This window comes from Orycteropus afer, unplaced genomic scaffold (assembly GCF_000298275.1).
Source record: "Orycteropus afer afer isolate SDZICR_OR568_19922 unplaced genomic scaffold, OryAfe1.0 scaffold00179, whole genome shotgun sequence".
Taxonomy (NCBI): Eukaryota; Metazoa; Chordata; class Mammalia; order Tubulidentata; family Orycteropodidae; genus Orycteropus; species Orycteropus afer.
In genome coordinates this window covers 1090249-1109676 of record NW_006921766.1, presented here as the reverse complement: position 1 = coordinate 1109676, position 19428 = coordinate 1090249, and the positions used below count along the sequence as shown (strand labels likewise).

General features: G+C 41.0%; 1 protein-coding gene across 1 annotated transcript in view; it reads left to right on the top strand.

Annotated features, from left to right (window-relative positions):
* TRAPPC10 (trafficking protein particle complex subunit 10) overlaps positions 1-18084 on the top strand; it is a 185440-nt gene extending 167356 nt beyond the window's left edge. The window contains exons 18-23 of the mRNA XM_007947252.2: positions 131-231; positions 6131-6257; positions 7810-7980; positions 13253-13430; positions 17366-17560; positions 17846-18084. Of these exons, the coding sequence (XP_007945443.2) occupies positions 131-231; positions 6131-6257; positions 7810-7980; positions 13253-13430; positions 17366-17560; positions 17846-18084 (1011 nt within the window). The remainder of the gene's footprint in view (positions 1-130; positions 232-6130; positions 6258-7809; positions 7981-13252; positions 13431-17365; positions 17561-17845) is intronic.
* The last annotated feature ends 1344 nt before the right edge of the window (positions 18085-19428 follow it).

Here is a 19428-nt window from a genome sequence, read left to right as displayed (position 1 = left end):
CTGAGTGGTGACCAGTGAAAATGAAATAGAATGTGTAAGAAATTGGCAGCTGCTAGAAATTGGGACCAGCGTGGTAGCAGCGGCCTATGACATCTGTGTGGTCTGATCCTGCGTCTTATCTTCTCCTTAGGTGTCAATCGACTGCCCATGGTCCATCTACTCAACTGTCATTGCACTTAACTTCAGCATACCATTCCAGACCACACACTCTTTGCTGTCAGCTGGAACACGGTAAGGAGGCTCTTACTGTGGGTTTTCTTCTGAGACTCCCATGTGGAAATTCTTGTTTTGCAAAGCTTGGCTTTAGTGAAGGAAGGCAAAGACACTAAGAATACATTCAATTGGGTTGGGTTCTCTAGTGATCATTTGATTTCCTTAACCTACCTCCTTCATTACATAGAAAATAAGCAAGTTTTCACCTATTTTTTCATCTTAAAAATTAGGATAGACTGTGTAATCATACACAATCAAGTGTTGCTTAGCATTTGCAACTTTCAATTGACAAAGATGATTTTAATGCTTAAGCTTTTCTTTTTCTTTGAGAAAATAAGTAACTAAACTTTGAGGAAGAAATGGAGCCTATGATGTGTTTGGACATTTTTTCTTTGAAGTATCACCCTCAGGCCTTGTGTCATGTCATGTTACCTTGAAATACACACTAATAACAAGGATATTTTCTTATACAATCACAATGCCATTGTCTACCTATTAAGATCAACAATAATTCTCTGATATCCTCAAACACCTAATCCGTATTCGGATTTCCTTAATTATCTCAATGACTTGGTAAAGTTGGTTGGTTTGATTTGGAAGCCAAACAAAGTCCCCATTTGGTTATTGTCACCCTTAATCTCTCTCTAACCTTCTCATCCACTTCCGTCAATTTTCAAGCCATTGACATATTGTTGAACTCGGGTCACTGGGCCATTCTAGATTTGGCTGATCGCATCCTCATGGGCTTGACTATTCCTCTGTCCCCTGTATTTCCTGTTAACTGGCTGTTACCTCTAGAGCAGGGCTTCTCAACCTCAGCGCTGTTGCTATTCAGAGCTGGAGAATTCTTTGTTGTTATCTATTTACATCCCGTGTAGGGTAGGATTCTGAGCAGCATCCCTTGCACCTACCTAATAAATGCTCATGGGATCTCAAAGTATTAATGGTTAAAAACATGATGAATCTGTAAACAGAACCTCAGATGCCTTATTAAAGGCTGACTTTTTAAAACTTTTCTTTACATGTAACAGAAATTAAAGTAAAATACGAATTTGGTTTCTCAATGAATAATCATTATTTCTAAAAGCAATCTTATCACTAGTTTCTTTCCTATATAACTCATTGCAATCTATTAATGTTTACAAAGATCTATTATACAGGTAGACGGTCCCGGGGCTGGGGGCTGCTTTTCACTTGGGGGCGGCTCTTGATTAAGGCTGGGGAATGAGGTAGGAGGGTCCAGGGCTTGGAGCCTGTTTTTCGCTTGGAGGCAGCTCTTGATTAAGGAAAAGGCCTGGGGTAGGTGGGCCTGGGGCTTGGAGGCTGCTTTTCACTTGGGCGTGGCTCTGTATTAAGGCCGGGTCCTGAGGTAGATGGGCTTGGGACATGGAGACTGCCTTTCACTTGGAGGGGGCTCTCTTTTAAGACCAGGGCCTCAGGTAGGAGGCCTGGCACTGGTGACTGCTTTTTGCTTGAGGGCAGCTATATTTCAAGGCTGGGGCCTGAGGTAGGGAGGTGGGGGCTTGGGGGCTGCTTTTCGCTGGTGGGTGGCTCTATTTAAGGTCATTGCCTGAGGTAGGCAGATGCAGAGGGGTTAGAAACAACTAAGGGAGATGAACTTGTCTGTCAGTTTGTCGTCCTGTGGTGGCTTATGTGTTGCTCTGAGGCTAGAGGCTTTGCCATTGTGTTGCAAAATGCCAGCAGGATAACCCATGATGGACAGGTTTCAGCAGAGCTTCTGGGCTAAGACAGATTCAGAAGAAGGAAGAGGCCATCCACTTCTCAAGGAATTAGCCAATGAAAACCTTATGCATAGCAGTGAAACACTGTCTGATATATTACTGGAAAACTTTATGAATAGCACTGAAACATTGTCCAATATAGTGCTGGAAGATGAGCCCATAAGGTCAGAAGGCACTCAAAATTTGATTGGGGAAGAGCTGACCTGTAGAGATACTGTAGAGTAGAGATGACCTTAATGATATGGATAGAGTAAAGCTTTTGAGACCTCCATTGGCTGATGTGACATGACTCAAAATGAACAGAAACAGATACAAACATGCATTAATAATTGGAACATGGAATGTATGAGGTATGAATCTAGGAAAATTGTAAGTTGTCAAAATTGAAATGGAATGCATAAAAATCGATATCCTAGGCATTAGTGAGCTGAAATGGACTGGCTTTGGCCATTTTGAATCAGACAGCCATATGATCTACTATGCCGGGAATGACAATTTGAAGATGAATGACAATTTGAAGAGGAATGGCATGGCATTCATTGTCAAAAAGACTGTTTCAAGATCTGTCCTGACGTACCATGCTTTCAGTGATAGGATAATATCCATATGCCTCCAAGGAAGACCTGTTAATACTACTATTATTCAAATTTATGCACCAACCACTAAAGTCAAAGGTGAGGAAATTGAAGATTTCTACCAACTTCTGCGGTCTGAAATTGACTGAACATGCAATCAAGATGTGTTGATTATCACTGGTGACTGGAATACAGAAGTTGGAAATAAAGAAGATTACTGGTAGTTGGAAAATATGGCCTTGGTGTGAGAAGTAATAATGCTGGAGATCGTGTGATAGAATTTTTTAAGACCAGTGACTTATTCGTTGCAAATACCTTTTTCAACAACATAAGCGACAACTATACACGTGGACTTCACCAGAAGGAATACACAAAAATCAGATTGTGTATACTACATCTGTGGCAAGAGGCAATGGAAAAGCTCAATATCTTCAGCCAAAACTGGGCCAGGAGATGATTGTGCAACAGACCATCAACTGCTCATATGCAAGTTCAACTTGAAGTTGAAGACAATTAAACCAAGTCCATGAGAGCCAAAATATGACCTTGAATATATCCCTCCTGAATTTAGAAACCATCTAAAGAATAGATTTGATGCATTGAACACCAATGACCAAAAAACAGAACTGTGGGATAACATCAAGGGCGTCATCCATGAAGAAAGCAAGAGGTCATTAAAAAGATGAGAAAGAAAAGACCAAAATGGCTGTCAGAAGAGACTCTGAAACTTGCCCTTGAGCGAAGAGTGGCTGGAGCAAATGGAAGAAATGACAAGATAAAAGAGCAGAACAGAAGATTTCAAAGAGCAGCTCGAGCAGACAAAGCCAATTACCATAATGAAATGTACAAAGAGCTGGAGTTAGAAAACCAAAAGGGAAGAACATGCTTGGCATTTATCAAACTGAAAAAACTGAGGAAAAAATTTAAGCCTTGAGTTGCAATATTGAAAGATTCTATGGGCAAAATATTAAATGATGCAGGAAGCATCAAAAGAAGATGGAAGGAGGAATACACGGAGTTCACTGGACTGAAAAGAATTGGTTGATGTTCATCCATTTCAGGAGGTGGCATATGATCAAGAACCAGTGGTATTGAAGTAAGAAGTTGAAGTTGAACTGAAGGAACTGGCAAAAAATAAGCCTCCAGGAATTGACGGAATACCCATTAAAATGTTTCAAAAAATGGATACCGCTCTAGCAGCACTCACTCGTCTATGCCAAGAGATTTGGAAGACAGCTACCTGGCCAACTGACTGGAAGAGGTCCATATTTATACCCATTCCAAAGAAAGGTGATCTCACAGAATGTAGAAATTACTGAACAATATCATTAATATCACATGCAAGTAAAATCTTACTGAAGATAGTTCAAAAAATGTTGTAGCAGTATATTGACATGGAGCTTCTAGAAATGCAAGCTGGATTCAGAAGAGGACGTGGAATGAGGAATATCATTGCTGGATCTTAGTTGAAAGCAAAAAATACCAGAAAGATGTTTGCTTGTGTTTTATTGACTATGCAAAAGCATTCGATTGTGTAGATAGTAAAAAATTATGGATAACATTGAGAAGAATGGGAATTCCACAACACTTGATTGTACTCATGAGGAGCCTGTACATAGATCAGGAAGCTGCTGTTTAAACAGAACAAGGGGATATACTGCATGGTTCAAAATTGAGAAGGGAGTGTGTCAAGGTTGTATCCTTTCACCATACTTAATTCATTGTGTATGCTGAGCAAATAATCCGAGAAGATGGATTATATGAAGAAGAACGTGGCATCGGGATTGGAGGAAGACTCATTAACAACTTGCGATACACAGATGACACAGCTTTGCTCACTCAAAGTGAGGATGACTTGAAGCACTTACTGATGAAGATTAAAGACTACAGTCTGCAGTATGGATTACATCTCAATATAAAGAAAACAAAAATCCTCACAACTGGTCCAATAAACAGCTTCACGGTGGATGGAGAAAAGATTGAAGTTGTCAAGGATTTCTTATTACTTGGTTCTACAATCAACACCAGTGGAAGTAGCAGTGAAGACATCAGACGACGTATTGCATTGGGCAAATCTGCTGCAAAAGACTTCTTTCAAGTGCTGAAGAGCAAAGATGTCTCCTTGAAGACGAAGGTGCACCTAACCCAAGCCATGGTATTTTCATTTGCCTCTTGTGCATGTGAGAGCTGGACAGTGAATAAGGAAGACTGAAGAAGAATTGATGCTTTTGAGTTGTGGTGTTGGAGAAGAATGCTAAGAGTACCGTGGTCTGCTAAAAGGACTAACAAATCTGTCCTGGAGGAAGTACAGCCGGAATGATCCTTTGGAAGTGAGAATGGCCAGACTTTGTCTTGCCTACTTTGGTCATGTTATCAGGGGGAACCATTCCCTGGAGAAGGATATCATGCTTGGTACAGTGGAGGGTCAACAAGGAAGGGGAAGGCTCTCAACGAGATGGATAAGACACAGTGGCTGCAACTATGAGCTCAAGTGTAGCAAGGATCGTGAGGTTGACACAAGACTGGGCATTGTTTTGTTCTGCTGTGCATAGGGTTGCCATGAGTCAGAGACGACTCAGTGGCACCTAACATCAACAACAACAACATTATAATCATGCACTGATACCTTGCCAGTAGCCTAATGTTCTTTGATCCATTTTCCCAGAAACATAGCTTGTTTAAAGGAATTTGTTCTTTTTTGACACAGGTGGAATCAAGAGTAGAAACATGCATTACAACTTTTTTTTTTTTTAATTTTTATTGTGATTTATGTGAAAGTTTACAGAGCAAATTCACTTTCCATATAGCAGTTCACATAAACTTTGTCTCATGACATTGACTAGTTTCCCACAATGCATCAGTTCCCCTCCCACTTCTTCTCCGTGGTTACCTCTTCCCTGTGTCCTTCCCTCCTATGCACTCCTGACGCCTGAGCTGTCTCCCTGTGCACACACACAGCCCTTCCATTCTCCCATGATTGATCTCTCCAAGGAGTATATCTACCTAATGTAAATGTTCTGCTCATATGCCTGCCTTTTGTTTGGCTGGAAGCCACAGGAATGGACTCAGTTCCAAACCTGAAGGGCAGCTAAGGGTCATAGTCTCTGGTCTCTGTGGTTCCACCAGGCTGGATCAGACCAGCAAACCTGGTCCCCTTTCTTTTTTTTTAAATGGCTATGAGTTTTGTTCTACATTGTTCTCCTGCTCTATCCAGGATCTCCTACAGAGATCCCCCTCCAAGTGGTTGACAGCTGGGTACCATCTAGTTCTGGTCTCATAGTTGTATAGGTTGACGATTGCATGGTGTACCAGTAGCTTGGACTAATAATTTCAGTGTGCCTTTGGTTTTCTTCGTTCTTTGCTCTGGACAAGAAGAAACCCATCGTTGCATCTAGATGGCTGCTTGCAAGCTTTTAAGATCCCAGTCACTTCTCGACAAAGTAGGATATGGAACAGTGTTTTGGGTAGTAGCATTAAAACTTGTTTTAATCTGCTTTGTTGCTTTTCAATTTTCTGTCAGAGAGGATCTTCTTAAACAAAGCCAAAATATATTTAATAAAGTTCTTAAATGTAAAAATTATACTTTCTTTTCTGTTTTAGGAAATATATTCAAATTTGTGTCCAGAATTTGTCAGAACTTGACTTTCGGCTCTCAGATAGTAGTCTCATTGACACTGGTGGTAGTGCTGACCTGCAGCTAGTACCGCTGAACACACAGATCCAGCAGGTAAACGTTTTCTAGAATGGAGCACAACCTTTTTTCACAGGAAATAGAGAGGAGAGCCAGAGTGCCATGCTGCAGTGTCCACGATGTTTTTGATATAGTGTGTTTTGATAGTGAGCCTTTAACTAAATAGAAAAATTCTTACTGGTGATTAGTGAAAGCTCATGCTTCCTGAAGACCTCGCCAGAGCTGCACCTTTGCTGGACACGATGTGCATGTTCACGCTCCATTCTGTGGCTGAGTGGCACAGGGGTTATTTATAGTTTTAGAAGAATTATATCTTAAACATGTCCTACTCTAAACTCACTGCTGTCAAGTTGGATCAAACTCATAGTGACCCTCCTTGAGTTTCCGAGGCAGTATCTCTACAGAAGTAGGTTGCCCGGCCTTCTGAGGAGTGCCTGGTGGGTTTGAACTGACAGCCTTCTGGTTAGCAGTCAAATTACTTAGTAGGCATTACACCACCAGAGCTCCTAAACATGTCCTACTCTATACACAGATTAATATAAATACTAGCTTATTCTTGAATCTCATGTTGACTGCATGGACACTGTCACTTCTATGGGAGTGGTTACTGCTCCATTCTGCCTACAATGTCATACCTGAAAAGGCCAGAAGAAAGCATTCTTAAGTGATGGTGGAGTTTTGTAAAGGAGGCGTGTTGTGCTTTCACTGCTGGGCTGAACCCTGATGGGGCCTCTTAATTCATTACTTGCATGTGTTTTTAGAGGTATGTGCTGAGTGTTCAGAAGATCAAACGTTGCATTAATGAGTGTCTGTGTCTTTAGCATTTTCAAAAGATTTCCCCTGCTAGTATTTGGCCAATTACCTGTCATTCAAGTGTCATTCAAGCCTGTCACTGTGCTTGTTGGTATGGACTTTATGTAGAATCAGGTCATGGGTTAAGTGGTGTTGGTTTTTAAATGATAACGTTAAATAGAAAATATATGGCATGGATGTATATATGTACATTTTAATCAATTGACAAAATTTTCCTTTGTTTTGGAAATGTATAGGGTACTAATACTAATAAATATTCTTTAAGCTTTTAATGATCCTGCTATGGAGAAGGAGCTCTGGTGATGCAGTGGTTAAAGCATTCAGCTGCTAACTAAAAAGTTGGCAGCCTAAACCCACCAGCCACTCATCGGGAGAAAGATGAGGCAGTCTGCTTCTGTAAAGATTTACAGCCTTGGAAACCCTATGGGGGCAATTCTGTTCTGTCCTGTTGGGTTGCTATGAGTCAGAATTGATACAGTGGTAGCGAGTTTGGTTTTTTGGGTTTATATGCTGTGGAGGTTATGGAATCATAAAAAATTAGACATTTCTGCCAGTTCTATGAAGTTTTCTATGGGAAGCAAGATTAGTGAGGGGTCCTGAGCAGTAGTAGGTAGTGTAGGACTCCAATACCCACATATAGCCATCCCATGACACACAGGTTCTGCTTAGTTAACATACATGTGCCTTTGCATGGGACACATTTCTCATGGACTTTTTTGGTTTGTCTGTGGGTTGGTGCGCTGGGTGTCCCAATGACGGCTGACTCTTCTTGCAGCATATTCACAGCCAGCAGTCAGTGTTCTTTGTTTGGGAGCTAAAGTGGACGCGGGAGCCGCCCCCTGCCCTGCACTGCCGGTTCTCAGTTGGATTCTCCCCAGCTTCTGAAGAGCAGCTGTCTGTCTCCTTACAGCCATACACGTACGAATTCCAAGTGGAGAATTTTTTTGTATGTATTGTGTTATTCTAAGGGTGTGGCAGGGGTTGGGAAAGGGTCATAAATAAAAGGTGATGTATTCTCTGACAAATTGAATAGACAGAATCTTTCAATAGAATGAAATAAGAACTTGAGAAAACTAGTGAATACTTGGGGCGGTTTTGTCATTAATTATATTTTAGAAGCCCAGGTCTTTTTGGATGATACTCCTGCTGTGTGCGCATTCTTGGTGGCACCTCTGGGATTAGTGTTTCTATGAAGACCAAAAGACTCCTTTTCTCTTCCATACTTTGACTGAGTAACTTCTGGAAATAATGTCTTAGAACCACTTCATCTTGATCTTTAGCTACTACTCAGAGCTGTTACTTTATAAAGCATGTCTCCAGTTCTTGAAAAGGAATGCCACAAGTGCTGTAGCTATTTGCTTGTTTAGTAGTACTGTGAAGATTGTCTCCTAACCTATGTATCTCTTGGTTGAAGGCATTTTAGTTGTGGAGCTAAAAATAGCAGGAAGCTAGGTGAGTAGATAAAATTGTGTATGTTGTTCCTTTAGTGAGATGATTGGATCCATTATTAGGCAAACCTATATGGAAATAGGTTTGTGATATTTCCTTTTCTTCTCTGTATTACTCAGATTGTCAAACAATGTTTTATTTGAGTTTGTGTTTATAGCTTGTGGTATTAGTTTAGTAGCTGCTTCTCTGATTCCTTCCGACCCAAACAGACTGTTTCTTTTGACCCTTAGGTTTTATTTAACACTCTTTATTAGTTTTAGAGGGAGCACTGGTGGTGTAGTGCCTAAGACATGTGACTGCTTACTAGAAGGCTGGCGGTTCAAACTCACCAGCCACTCCTTGGAAGGAAGATTGGGCAATCTACTTCTGTAGAGATATCGCCTCAGAAACCCAAGGGGAGGGGTCACTATGAGTCGGGATTGACTTGATGGCAGTGAGGTTTGTTTTTTTTTTTTAATTTTTTTAATTAGCTTTAGAGTGTTCAACTTAATCCTTGTATAATTTATCTTTTTGTAGTGCAAACAGATACCTTTTTGTCCTGTTGACAACAGTTGGGCTTGAAATCATCCAAGTGGTAAAGAGTCTGTGTACATCTAATCTTGTTTGCTTACTGCAGGTGATATATTAACTACTTAGATTTTGTTTCATTTTTGTTTCTCTTCAAATTAAGAGGACAGAGAGAATATCCCTTCAAACCATGCAAGCTGAGTAAAAAATAAGAGAATGCTATTTGGTGGATTGTTCTTTTCAAAACTGGTATTCTGAAGATCAGACATACAAACACTACTGGTTTCTTCAACATCTTTATTGAGATATAAGGAGTTCTGGTGATGGAATGGTTAAAGCCTTTGACTACTAACAAAAAGGGTCGACGGTTTGAACCCACTAACAATTCCTGGGGAGAAAGATGAGGCAGTCTGCTTCTGTAAAGATTTATAACCTTGTAAACCCTATGGGGCAGTTCTACTCTGTTCTGTAGGGTTGCTAGGAGTCGGAATCGACTTGATGGCTGTGGGTTTGGTTTGGGTTTTATCAGTTATTGAGATTATAATTTATATAGCATAAAGTTTGCCCATTTAAAGTGTACAATTCAGTGGTTTTTAGTATATTTATAGAGTTGTGCAACCATCATAATAATTTTATTTTAGAACATTTTAATCATTCCAAAAAGAAACCCTGTAGCCATTACAGTCACTGCCCATTACCTTTTCCCCTCAACCCGTGGCAAGCACTACTCAGTGGGCAAATCCATCTCTCTGGATTTGGCTATTGAAGACATTTCATATAATTGGAATCATATATGATAGTTTGTGACTGGCTTCTATCACTTAGCATAATGTTTTCAAGGTTTGTGCATGTATCAATACTTCATTATATTTTATAGCTGAATTGTGTGGATATATACTTCATTTAGCTTTTCCATTCATCTGTTGTTGAATAGCTGAGTTATTTTCACTTTGGGATTATTATGAATAATGCTGCTATGAGCATTCATATGCAAGTTTTTGTGTGGACATATATTTTTAATTCCCTTGGGTAAAATACCTGAGTGGATATCTCTGGTGAACATCTTAAGTGCTAGACCATATCCAAAGCAGCTGTGCCATTTTACATCTGCATAAACAGTATATAAAGATTCTGATTTCCCCACATCCTTACCAACACTTGTTTTCTGTGGTTTAGATTATAGTCATTCTGGTGGCTGTGATGTAGATTATTTGTGATGGCTACAGGATCTCTATGAGTCGGAACTCAATGGCAATAGATTTAATGGTAATAAGGATGGCATAATGATTTCAGCCACTAATGGAAACATTGGCAGTTCAAACCCACCCAACAACTCCATGGGAGAAAGACCATGCAACCTCCTTAATTGAGTTATAAGAGTTCTGGATGCAAGCCCCTTATCAGATATATGATTTGCAAATATGTTCTCTCAATCTGTGGGTTGTCTTTCCACTTTCTTGATGGGGAAAAAAGTTTTAATTTTGATGAAGCCTAGCTTATCAATTTCTTTTATTGCTTTACTTTTGATGTCAGAGCTAAGAAGTCATTGTTTAAGGCAAAGTCATAAAAGATTTCTTTCCTCTTCTGTTTTTTTCCAAAAATTTTACAGTTTTAACTCTTATATTTAGGTTTACAGTTTGCTTAGAGTTCATTTTTGTGTAGGGTGAGAGGTAGGGATTCAAATTTTCTTTTTTAAAAAATTTTACTGTGATTTGGGTAAAAGTTTACAGAGCAAATTCATCTTCCATATAGCAGTTCACATACACTTTGTCTCATGACATTGACTGCAGTCTCCCACATTGCAACAGCTCTCCTCCCACTTCTTCCCCATAAGCCACCTCTTCCTTGTGCCCTTCCCTCCCATGCACTCCTGCCTCCCAGGCTGTCTCCCCATGTATACACAGCCCTTCTATTCTCTGTGATTGATCTCTCCAAGAAGTATAGCTACCTAATGTAAATGTTCAGCTCATTTGCCTGTCTTTTGTTTGGCTAGAAGCCATAGGAGTGGGTTCAATTCCAGACCTGAGGGACAGTTAGGGGCCATAGTCTCAGGGGTTCCACTAGGCTCTATCAGACCACCAAACCTGGTCCTTTTCTTTTTATGATTTTGAATTTTGTTCCACATTGTTCTCCCGCTCTATTGAGGATCTCTTACATAGATCCCCCTGTGAGTGGTTGACAGTGGTAGTCAGGCACCATCTAATTCTGGTCTCATAATCTCCAGCACCATTCTTGAAAAGACTTCATTCTTACCCCCTTGAATTGACTTGGTGCCTTTTTTGGTTCTCTACTGCAGCTATAACAGAAATACAAGTGGATGACTTTAATAGACAGGGATCTGTTCTCTTACAGTTTAGGAGGCTAGAAGTTTGCCTTCAAAATGACAGCTCTAGGGGCTGGGTGAAGGCCCCTCGACATTGGGCTTTTGCTCTGTTTCTTGCTCCTAGCCCACTGGAGCTGAAGGCATCTCTTAACTCAGGCAGCTGCTGGCTGCTGAGGCTGACAAACCCAAGGTCGAGAAGTGAAATGACACAGTTCCCAAGATTATTAAGCAACATCGCGGCCACTAGTTCAAGTCCAGGAACAGTCCCAAGATTGGCAGGCAGCATGGCAGGCTACTGAATGAAGACTTGGCTAAATGCAGAATCCAAGTGTGCCAAAAAGATCAGAGACCTATGTCAAACCTTCTTCTTATAAATTGGAAGCAGACCATATCCCTAAGGCAGCTACTCAGCTGCTCATATCATATCTCACCACAGAGTTGATTACCAGTTTCACCATGGGAAATATCCACATCCAACTGCCTAGTCATTCAAAACCAGGCCCAGCCAAGTTGACATATAACCTTAACTACAACAGTGCCTTTGTTGAAAGTCAAGTGACTGTAACTGTTAAAGTTGATTTCTGCAGAGGTGTATTATTTTTAGATGTTATTACAGCCTCAACAGCACTGTCAGGTGAGGGGGTACTTTCCTGCTCACTTCGTGACCCAGTGCTTCTCCACAATCCATCCCCCCATCCCAGCGCTTCTCCACAATCCATCCCCCCACCCCAGCTTCTTTCAGACATAAAACATTAGGCAGGGCTGTGCACATGGAGCAAATCAAAGTTTATCACTCCAAGTTTCCTTCCGGTTTTGAATAAAACACCCATTCTTCCTTCACTGGGCTCAGAAATAGGACCATCTCCATTCCCATTGTAATCTTCTAAAGAGTGGGAAGTTTTTCAGCCAGCTGCTTTATTGTTCCCACTTTCCTTCATCAAATTGCCATTACCTCACTTTCACCCTCCAGTAAACTTCTCTTTCCTCCAGCTGGGTGGATTGCATATGTTTGCTTTGAGTATGCGGAAGGTCCTTAGGCCTCATCTTTCATGTCATCGGAGTCAAAAAACCTTACCAAACCTCTCTTCTGCTAGATAGAAGTTTCCCATCTCCAGAGAGATTATATTGCATGTTTGGTATGAAAATCTCTTAGGCCCCTCTAAGGACTGTTGCTATTAACTCCTGGAAAAATTTTACCTTGATACTAAGCTTGAGAAAGTCCTCTTTTTAAGATTCTGAAATAGTTTTTCTTTGAACATTTTGGAAGTTCCAACAAAACACCATTTAAAATAGAGGTACACCGGAAATTTTATATATTAAGTAGAACTGTCAACATGCCAGTAGTGGCAGTTAAGGCACTATCACCTGTAGGGTGGCAACTCTGTTTTGATTCTCTGTCCTGGACAGTGATCAAACATTAGAGGCAAATGTGAACAGTCATTGAGAATAGGTCGTGGAGAAAGTCGATTATGGACTGAATGTTGGATGATGCCAAGGTGTCATTGTTAATTTTGCTAGTTGTGATTATAGCATTTGTGTTTTGGGGAGAAAACTACCATATTCTTTAGAAATGCAAAATCGAGCTTATAGGGATGAAATGACAGGCTGTCTGGAATTTGCTTTAAATTTAAAATATCTGAGGTGAATAAACAGATAGGTGGGTGAAGCAAACTTTTGATAATTGTTAAATCTGGGAGATAGAGGAAAGTGTTAATACTTTAAAAAGGCCCTTGAGCTTGGACTTCCTAAGAGCCTGTATCTGCAGCAGAGGTACATCAGAGAAATGGTCATGGTTGGTTCTCAACTAACCTAAACTGCAGTGGCTGAGCAAGTAGATGCTCTCACCCATCTGCTGGCAGCACATCTGCCTTAAATATCATTTCTTAAGATTGTTTGAATACATTCCGTTTGTGCTTTTCTTTCTCTCTTTCTTGCCCAGACATTGTATAATGTGAAAGCTGAAATATTTCCACCTTTGGGAATGGAATACTGTAAAACAGGCTCGCTCTGCTCCCTGGAGGTGTCAATCACTCGCCTCTCGGACCTCCTGGAGGTGGACAAGGATGAAGCACTGACAGAATCGGATGAGTATTTTACAACAAAACTTATGTATGAAGGTAGGTTTAGAGTCCTCTTCCGTTGTACCTGTTATGATATTCCAGTACTTTTAGTGATTTTGCCTTGCCTTTCACAAAAATATAGTGTTCCTTGTCCAAAGAGAGAATGTTCTACAATTAAAAGAGCTTATTTAATAGTTTCATTATATAATACAGTCCTTGGTTGAGAGGACCTTTGCACTTTATTTGTTTGGATTCACTCTCCTGGTAGGTATCCGTCAAGCCAGCACTGCAGGTCAGTGCCGAGAGGATTGTGCTCAGAGCTACCCTTTCTTTTCTCTGTGTGACGCAGGATCTTCCTTTACAATGGAACACAGTCTCGGCACCTTTGCCTTGCAGTGGAGGTTCCCCATAATCATGATTCCTGCCCTTTTCTACTCGTAGTCCCTTTTTATTCCACGCCCCACTCTCTCCTCACAAGCTCCTATTCCCTTCTGGATCGCTCTCAGACATCCCAGTTGCAGCCCCTCCCTAGAGCCTCTGTTCCTTCAGGACAGTGGTTCTCAAAGTTTTTGGTCTCAAGATCCTTTACATCCTGAAAATTATTGCAGAGCCAAATATTTTATCTATTGATTGCCTTTAAAATAACAATAGTAAACCCATTGTATGATATTATTCATGAAAAATAATTATTTTCCCAAACAAAAATAGTGAGAAGAATGACGTTGTTTTGCGTTTTTGTAAATCTCTTTCATGGGCGATTTAGTAGAGATAACTGAATTCTCATGCATGCTTCTGCATTCAGTCAGTGGCAATAGCTGTTGTATTGCTTGAAGTATATGAAGAAACTCCAGCCTTTCCTAGAAAAGTAGTTGGAAAAGGGAAGAGTATTTTAACATTTAGATTTAGATAATTGAGGGTATTCTTATTCGATACTTTGCCAACCCTTGACAAATGGTAGTTTTTAAAGATTAGCTACAATGTGGAATCTCAGTCCTATCAGTGGACTTTTTATACTCTTTTACATCAAATCCATTAGTCTGTCTTGCATTTTGGGTGGTCTTGTACTGGCCATTTGGAAAACATGGGTTCTGCTTTTCCATTATACAATATCAAAAATTCATGTTAATCTCACTCCTGAGCTCCTCAGGAAAGTCTCTGCATACTAGGATGCTGTCAGGCTCACAGGCAAGTGCAAGTTTTCCAAAATTTGAATTTTCACTTAAAGTCTCAAATTGTATCATGGGCAACAAATACTGTTGGTTGTTTTCTTTGAAGTGTCTGGCTCACCTCATTCACTTTGAGAAAACGTCTGATACCCCAGACCAAATAACTAGAGGTTTTGTTAGTCGTTCTCTCAAGTCAAGGTGATGTTCCATGTAAGCTAGTTCAGTTCGCAAGAAGAACAAATATTTTCTCAAGACTCTCAGCAACAATGCATTATGCATTATGCATGTTTCTTGTTTTATCACAATGATGGGTGCTTGAAACTGGAAATGACTACAGTGTCCTTCAGTGAATGAGTGCCAAACAAACCCTAGTACATCTGCACCATGGACTAGCACTCTGAATAAAGCCAAATGAGCCATTGAAACATGCAGCAACCTGGATGGACTTTATGGGCATTATACTGAGTGGAACAAGCCAGTCTCGTAAGATTATATACCGTATGATTCCATTTATATAAAACCTTATCAAAATGACAGAATTAAAGAGAATCAGTGGTTGACAGGGATTAGCAAATGGAGAGGGATTTGATTATAATGGGGTAACATGAAAGCCCCTTTCTGTGGTGACGGAAGTCTGTATCTTGATTATAAACCAACCACAAAAAAAAAAAAAAAAAAAACCCAAACTCGCTGCCATTGAGTTGATTCGAATTATATCAACCCCTCCTTGGGTTTCCAAGGCAGTATCTCTATGGAAGTAGATTGCCCAGTCTTTCTTCCGAGGAGTGACTGGTGGATTTGAACCTCCAGCCTTATGGTTAGCAGTCAAATACCTTAGGCACTGTGCCACCAGAGCTCCTATCTCAATTATAGTGGTGTTTATATGAACCTGCACATGTGAAAAATACCATAGAATTATACACAAAGATATACTGCCCCCCCAAAATAGGCATGTCTAAGCACTGGGGAAACCAAGTGAGCCATGATCCAGTGGTACCATGGCTGTGGTGTCATGCTGGCATTCTGCAGGTGTGTAAGGTGGCACCATCAGGGATTGGGTGAGGGGCACCCGGGACCCTGTGCTGCTATTTCTGCAACATCTTATCATCTATGCTCATTTCAAAATAAGAATTAAAAAAGATGTCTACTACTCAGAGAGGAGCTCTGGTAGCATAGTGCCTAAGGCACTTGACTACTAACCAGAAGGCTGGCGGTTCAAACCTACCAGCCACTCCTCAGAAGGAAGGTTGGGCAATCCTACTTCCGTAGTGATACTGCCTCAGAAACCCAAGGAGGGGTCGCTATGAGTCAGGGCCGACTCAACGGCATATAACAATAACAACAACAAACTACTCAGATTGAATTAAATAAATTTGATCATTTTGACTACATCATGAACGACATTCGTAAGAGAAATTGGCAGTATTCTGAGTGCAAGTTATTGGTGGTGAAGCATTGGTGCCTGCTGAAGCACCAACCATCTTACAGCTGTCCTGCTGCGATTGTGCACACCAGTGCACTGGCACTGTCAGTGTAAATGTCAGCACCGTAAGAAAAGCAGGAAGATGAGGACAGATGTGAGCTCACAAGTCCCTTGAAGAAGCATGCTTGGAGAACTGCTGCTCTGGTACCTTCTTTCTGGAGGTTTCTCCTGCCTCCACTGCACTTTGCTGCCACCTGTTCCCAAAGTCCCTCTCCCCCTGTCTGCAAGATTTTTGATGACCTTCTCTTTGCTCCTCATGGAACTTCTAGTCCTATGTTCCTGGCCTGCTATGTATCCCCACAATGGGGAAGTTGAGTCTTCTTCTGCCAGACCATCTTCTTCCTAAGGATAAGCATCCTGTCCTGCTCATTTGTGTACCTCCAGGTTTGGTCCCTGTGAGGCTTATTTTGGTATTTCAGATACACAGAATAAAGTGACTTTTGTGTTCTAACTATTTATGTTAATAATAACACTGCCATATGTTAGGAATATTCAGTGGACCAATAGCTGTAGCTTCACATACAGATTTTCATCCTTAAAAACAGCCCTTTAAAGAGGACAGCATTCTCATCACTTTACAGAACATGACTTGAGCTTGGAGGCCTTCATTGACTTGTTGACATGCAGCCAGGGTCCAAACCCATTTGTCTTTAATGCTGTTCCTTGCCAGATGGAACCACTATACTGTATCTCCATCAAAGTATTTGGCATGTTTATTTAACAGCCAATGTAACCCATTCTTTGAAATATCACACACACATTTTTCTATCAACATTTAATTACTAGTAATTTTTGAGGGAAAATGGTTTTCCCTGTATCCCTGGCTTTTCTGCATCTAGCATGATGGCAGTCTAAACCAGAACTCATTGAATGTTAGACTGAAATAAATATTTATCTTAATTATTAAATGTTTTTGTTGTTGTTGGGTGCTGTAGAGTTGATTCCAGCTTATAGCAACTCCATATGACAGAGCACAACTGCCCATTGTGATTTTGTTGGTTGTAATCTTAATGGCAGCAGATTTCTAATTCTTTATCTCACAGAGCTGCTGGATGGGTTCAAACCTCCAACTTTTTGGTCAGCAGCTGAGCACTTAACCATTGCACCACCAGGCTCCTTAATGATAGTTATTAAGCTATTTATATTTTACTTTAAGGCATTACAAGACATTACACATGTAATGTACATTACACATGTACAAGACATTAACACATGTATTAAACTCTCTAGTCACAGATTTCCCACTGCTGAGTGTGAGATAATGACCATTTTCGTTCCTGTTTTGGTCTGAACATTGAAAGGCCTCTTTGAGGTTGACACTGTGGCTTTCTCCTTTCTTTCAGTTGTGGACAACAGCAGCAACTGGGCAGTGTGTGGCAAGAGCTCCGGTGTTCTCTCAATGCCAGTAGCTGCACAGGCCACCCACCGTGTCCACATGGAAGTAATGCCCCTCTTTGCGGGGCACCTGCCCTTCCCTGATGTCAGGCTGTTTAAATACCTCCCCCACCACTCAGCCCACTCCTCACAGCTGGATGCAGGTAAGAACTTTAGGAAACAGTTTTCAGTTACATGCTTGAGTGAACAATAGCTTTGTGAGGAGAGATGGCAAACTGACCATGTAAAGATTGGAGTTGAGAGCTGGCAGCATGTCTTCAGTGCCAGAACCTAGGCTGATACTGGTCTTGGGCATCTCTCTTTGTGTACTGGAATTCTCTGTCCAGGACATGGGATGAGCTTGGTGAGACCAGGCTGCTCCTTGGTGGGGCCAGAGTGATATATAGGAGCATGCAGCATCATTGTGACTTGTTCTGTGTGCTCTGCAGATAGCTGGATAGAGAATGACAGCCTGTCAGTGGACAAGAATGTGGATGATGCAGTGGACAGCAGTAGCATCAAGAGCCGGGGCAGCATGCACTCGGCATCTAGCATCGAGCATAGAGGCCTGCCCATGCCCCGGCTCCAGGCCTTCCCACCTGGCCAGGTCTTCAACTCCAGCAGTGGCATGCAGGTCTTCGTCATCCCTAGCAAGGAAGACCATGTCCTGGAGGTCAGTGTTACATGACCACGCCAAGGGTCATGGAGCAAACGTCCAGATGGAGGTGAATGCACTTTCCAGGACCAGGACTTGACAGTTCTCCATTGTAACATTCTGCTCTAAATGGACTTGGAGACTCCATTTTGGAAGCATCAAAGGATTTCAGTGTACAGTGTAGCTGTTGGGGCTGCATTGAGTTATCCTTTCATGTTGTGTATGATATGAAATTACTTGTTACTTTCTCATCCCCCCAGCCCTGTTATAGTCTCCTACTGGGTCTCTGAGATCAGGCCTTCTGCGAATTAATCACTTGCTGCTCAAGGAGATATTTATAATCAGTCTCTGTGAACCAGTGGAGGTTACTCTGCCCTTCAACTGGACATCCAGCAGGCTTTGCAGGCTTATCTGGGAGACAGGTGTGCCTTCTGGTCACACGCTACCCCATTTCTGGACCAGGGTGGATTTGTGAATCCTGGACCCCAGATCATCTAGTTGTGCTTTCCCAGAACACCCTTTCAGGGCAGGTGGATGGGGTAGGGATAGGGTAGGGTAAGGGTGGGGTAGGGTGGGAACTAACCCCTCTGTGCCTTGGGACATCAGAATGGGGAGGATCTGGAGGGCCCATGAGTGGTCCTCAGTGGGTCTTTTGGAGCCATTTTAAAGGTACTTTAAAAAGACTAGACCAGGGCATAGGAACAACATGACATTTAAATGGTTTAAAAATAAACATTTCTGGAACCCTGTTTTCCCTGTATAATGTTGATTGATTATTATATGCACTTGGAATTAAATATATATTTATTTTAATTATCACTATATATGTGGGGGTTAATATGTTGTGTTGCTTTCCTCTCACTTTTAAACTTAGTCTTTACATGTAATTGTAACTATATATTCATTATTTTTCTTTTGCACCTTAAGTCTTGGAAATTAAGATGTTTCTTTTTACCTCCATTGATCCAGTAAATCTCAGTCACACCATACCAACAGATTAATTTGCTTTTGGTTGTAAATTTAATTGTATATAAGGTTGATTTATTATTTTTAAAAGTACAAACTAACTGATAGAATGTTTATGTATAAGTTACACCAAAAATCAAGGACAAAATAAACGTGCATTTGTTTTTATTGGTGTGAAAGTCACAGCTTGTAAATAAGTGTTGTATGTTTTAAGCCTTTTCCAGCTCTCCAAAGTGAAGTATTTTTGTACATATGAAATAGAGTACTCTTAATTCACAGGCAAAGATGGTTGGAATTGAATTTCACGAAATTAATGCAACTGGATGTAGTGGGGCCGCATGTGTGAAACTCAAATGTGTGGGCCACAAGAGAGAACAGAAGAGAGCTAAGGGCTTCTGAGACTGGCCCGGC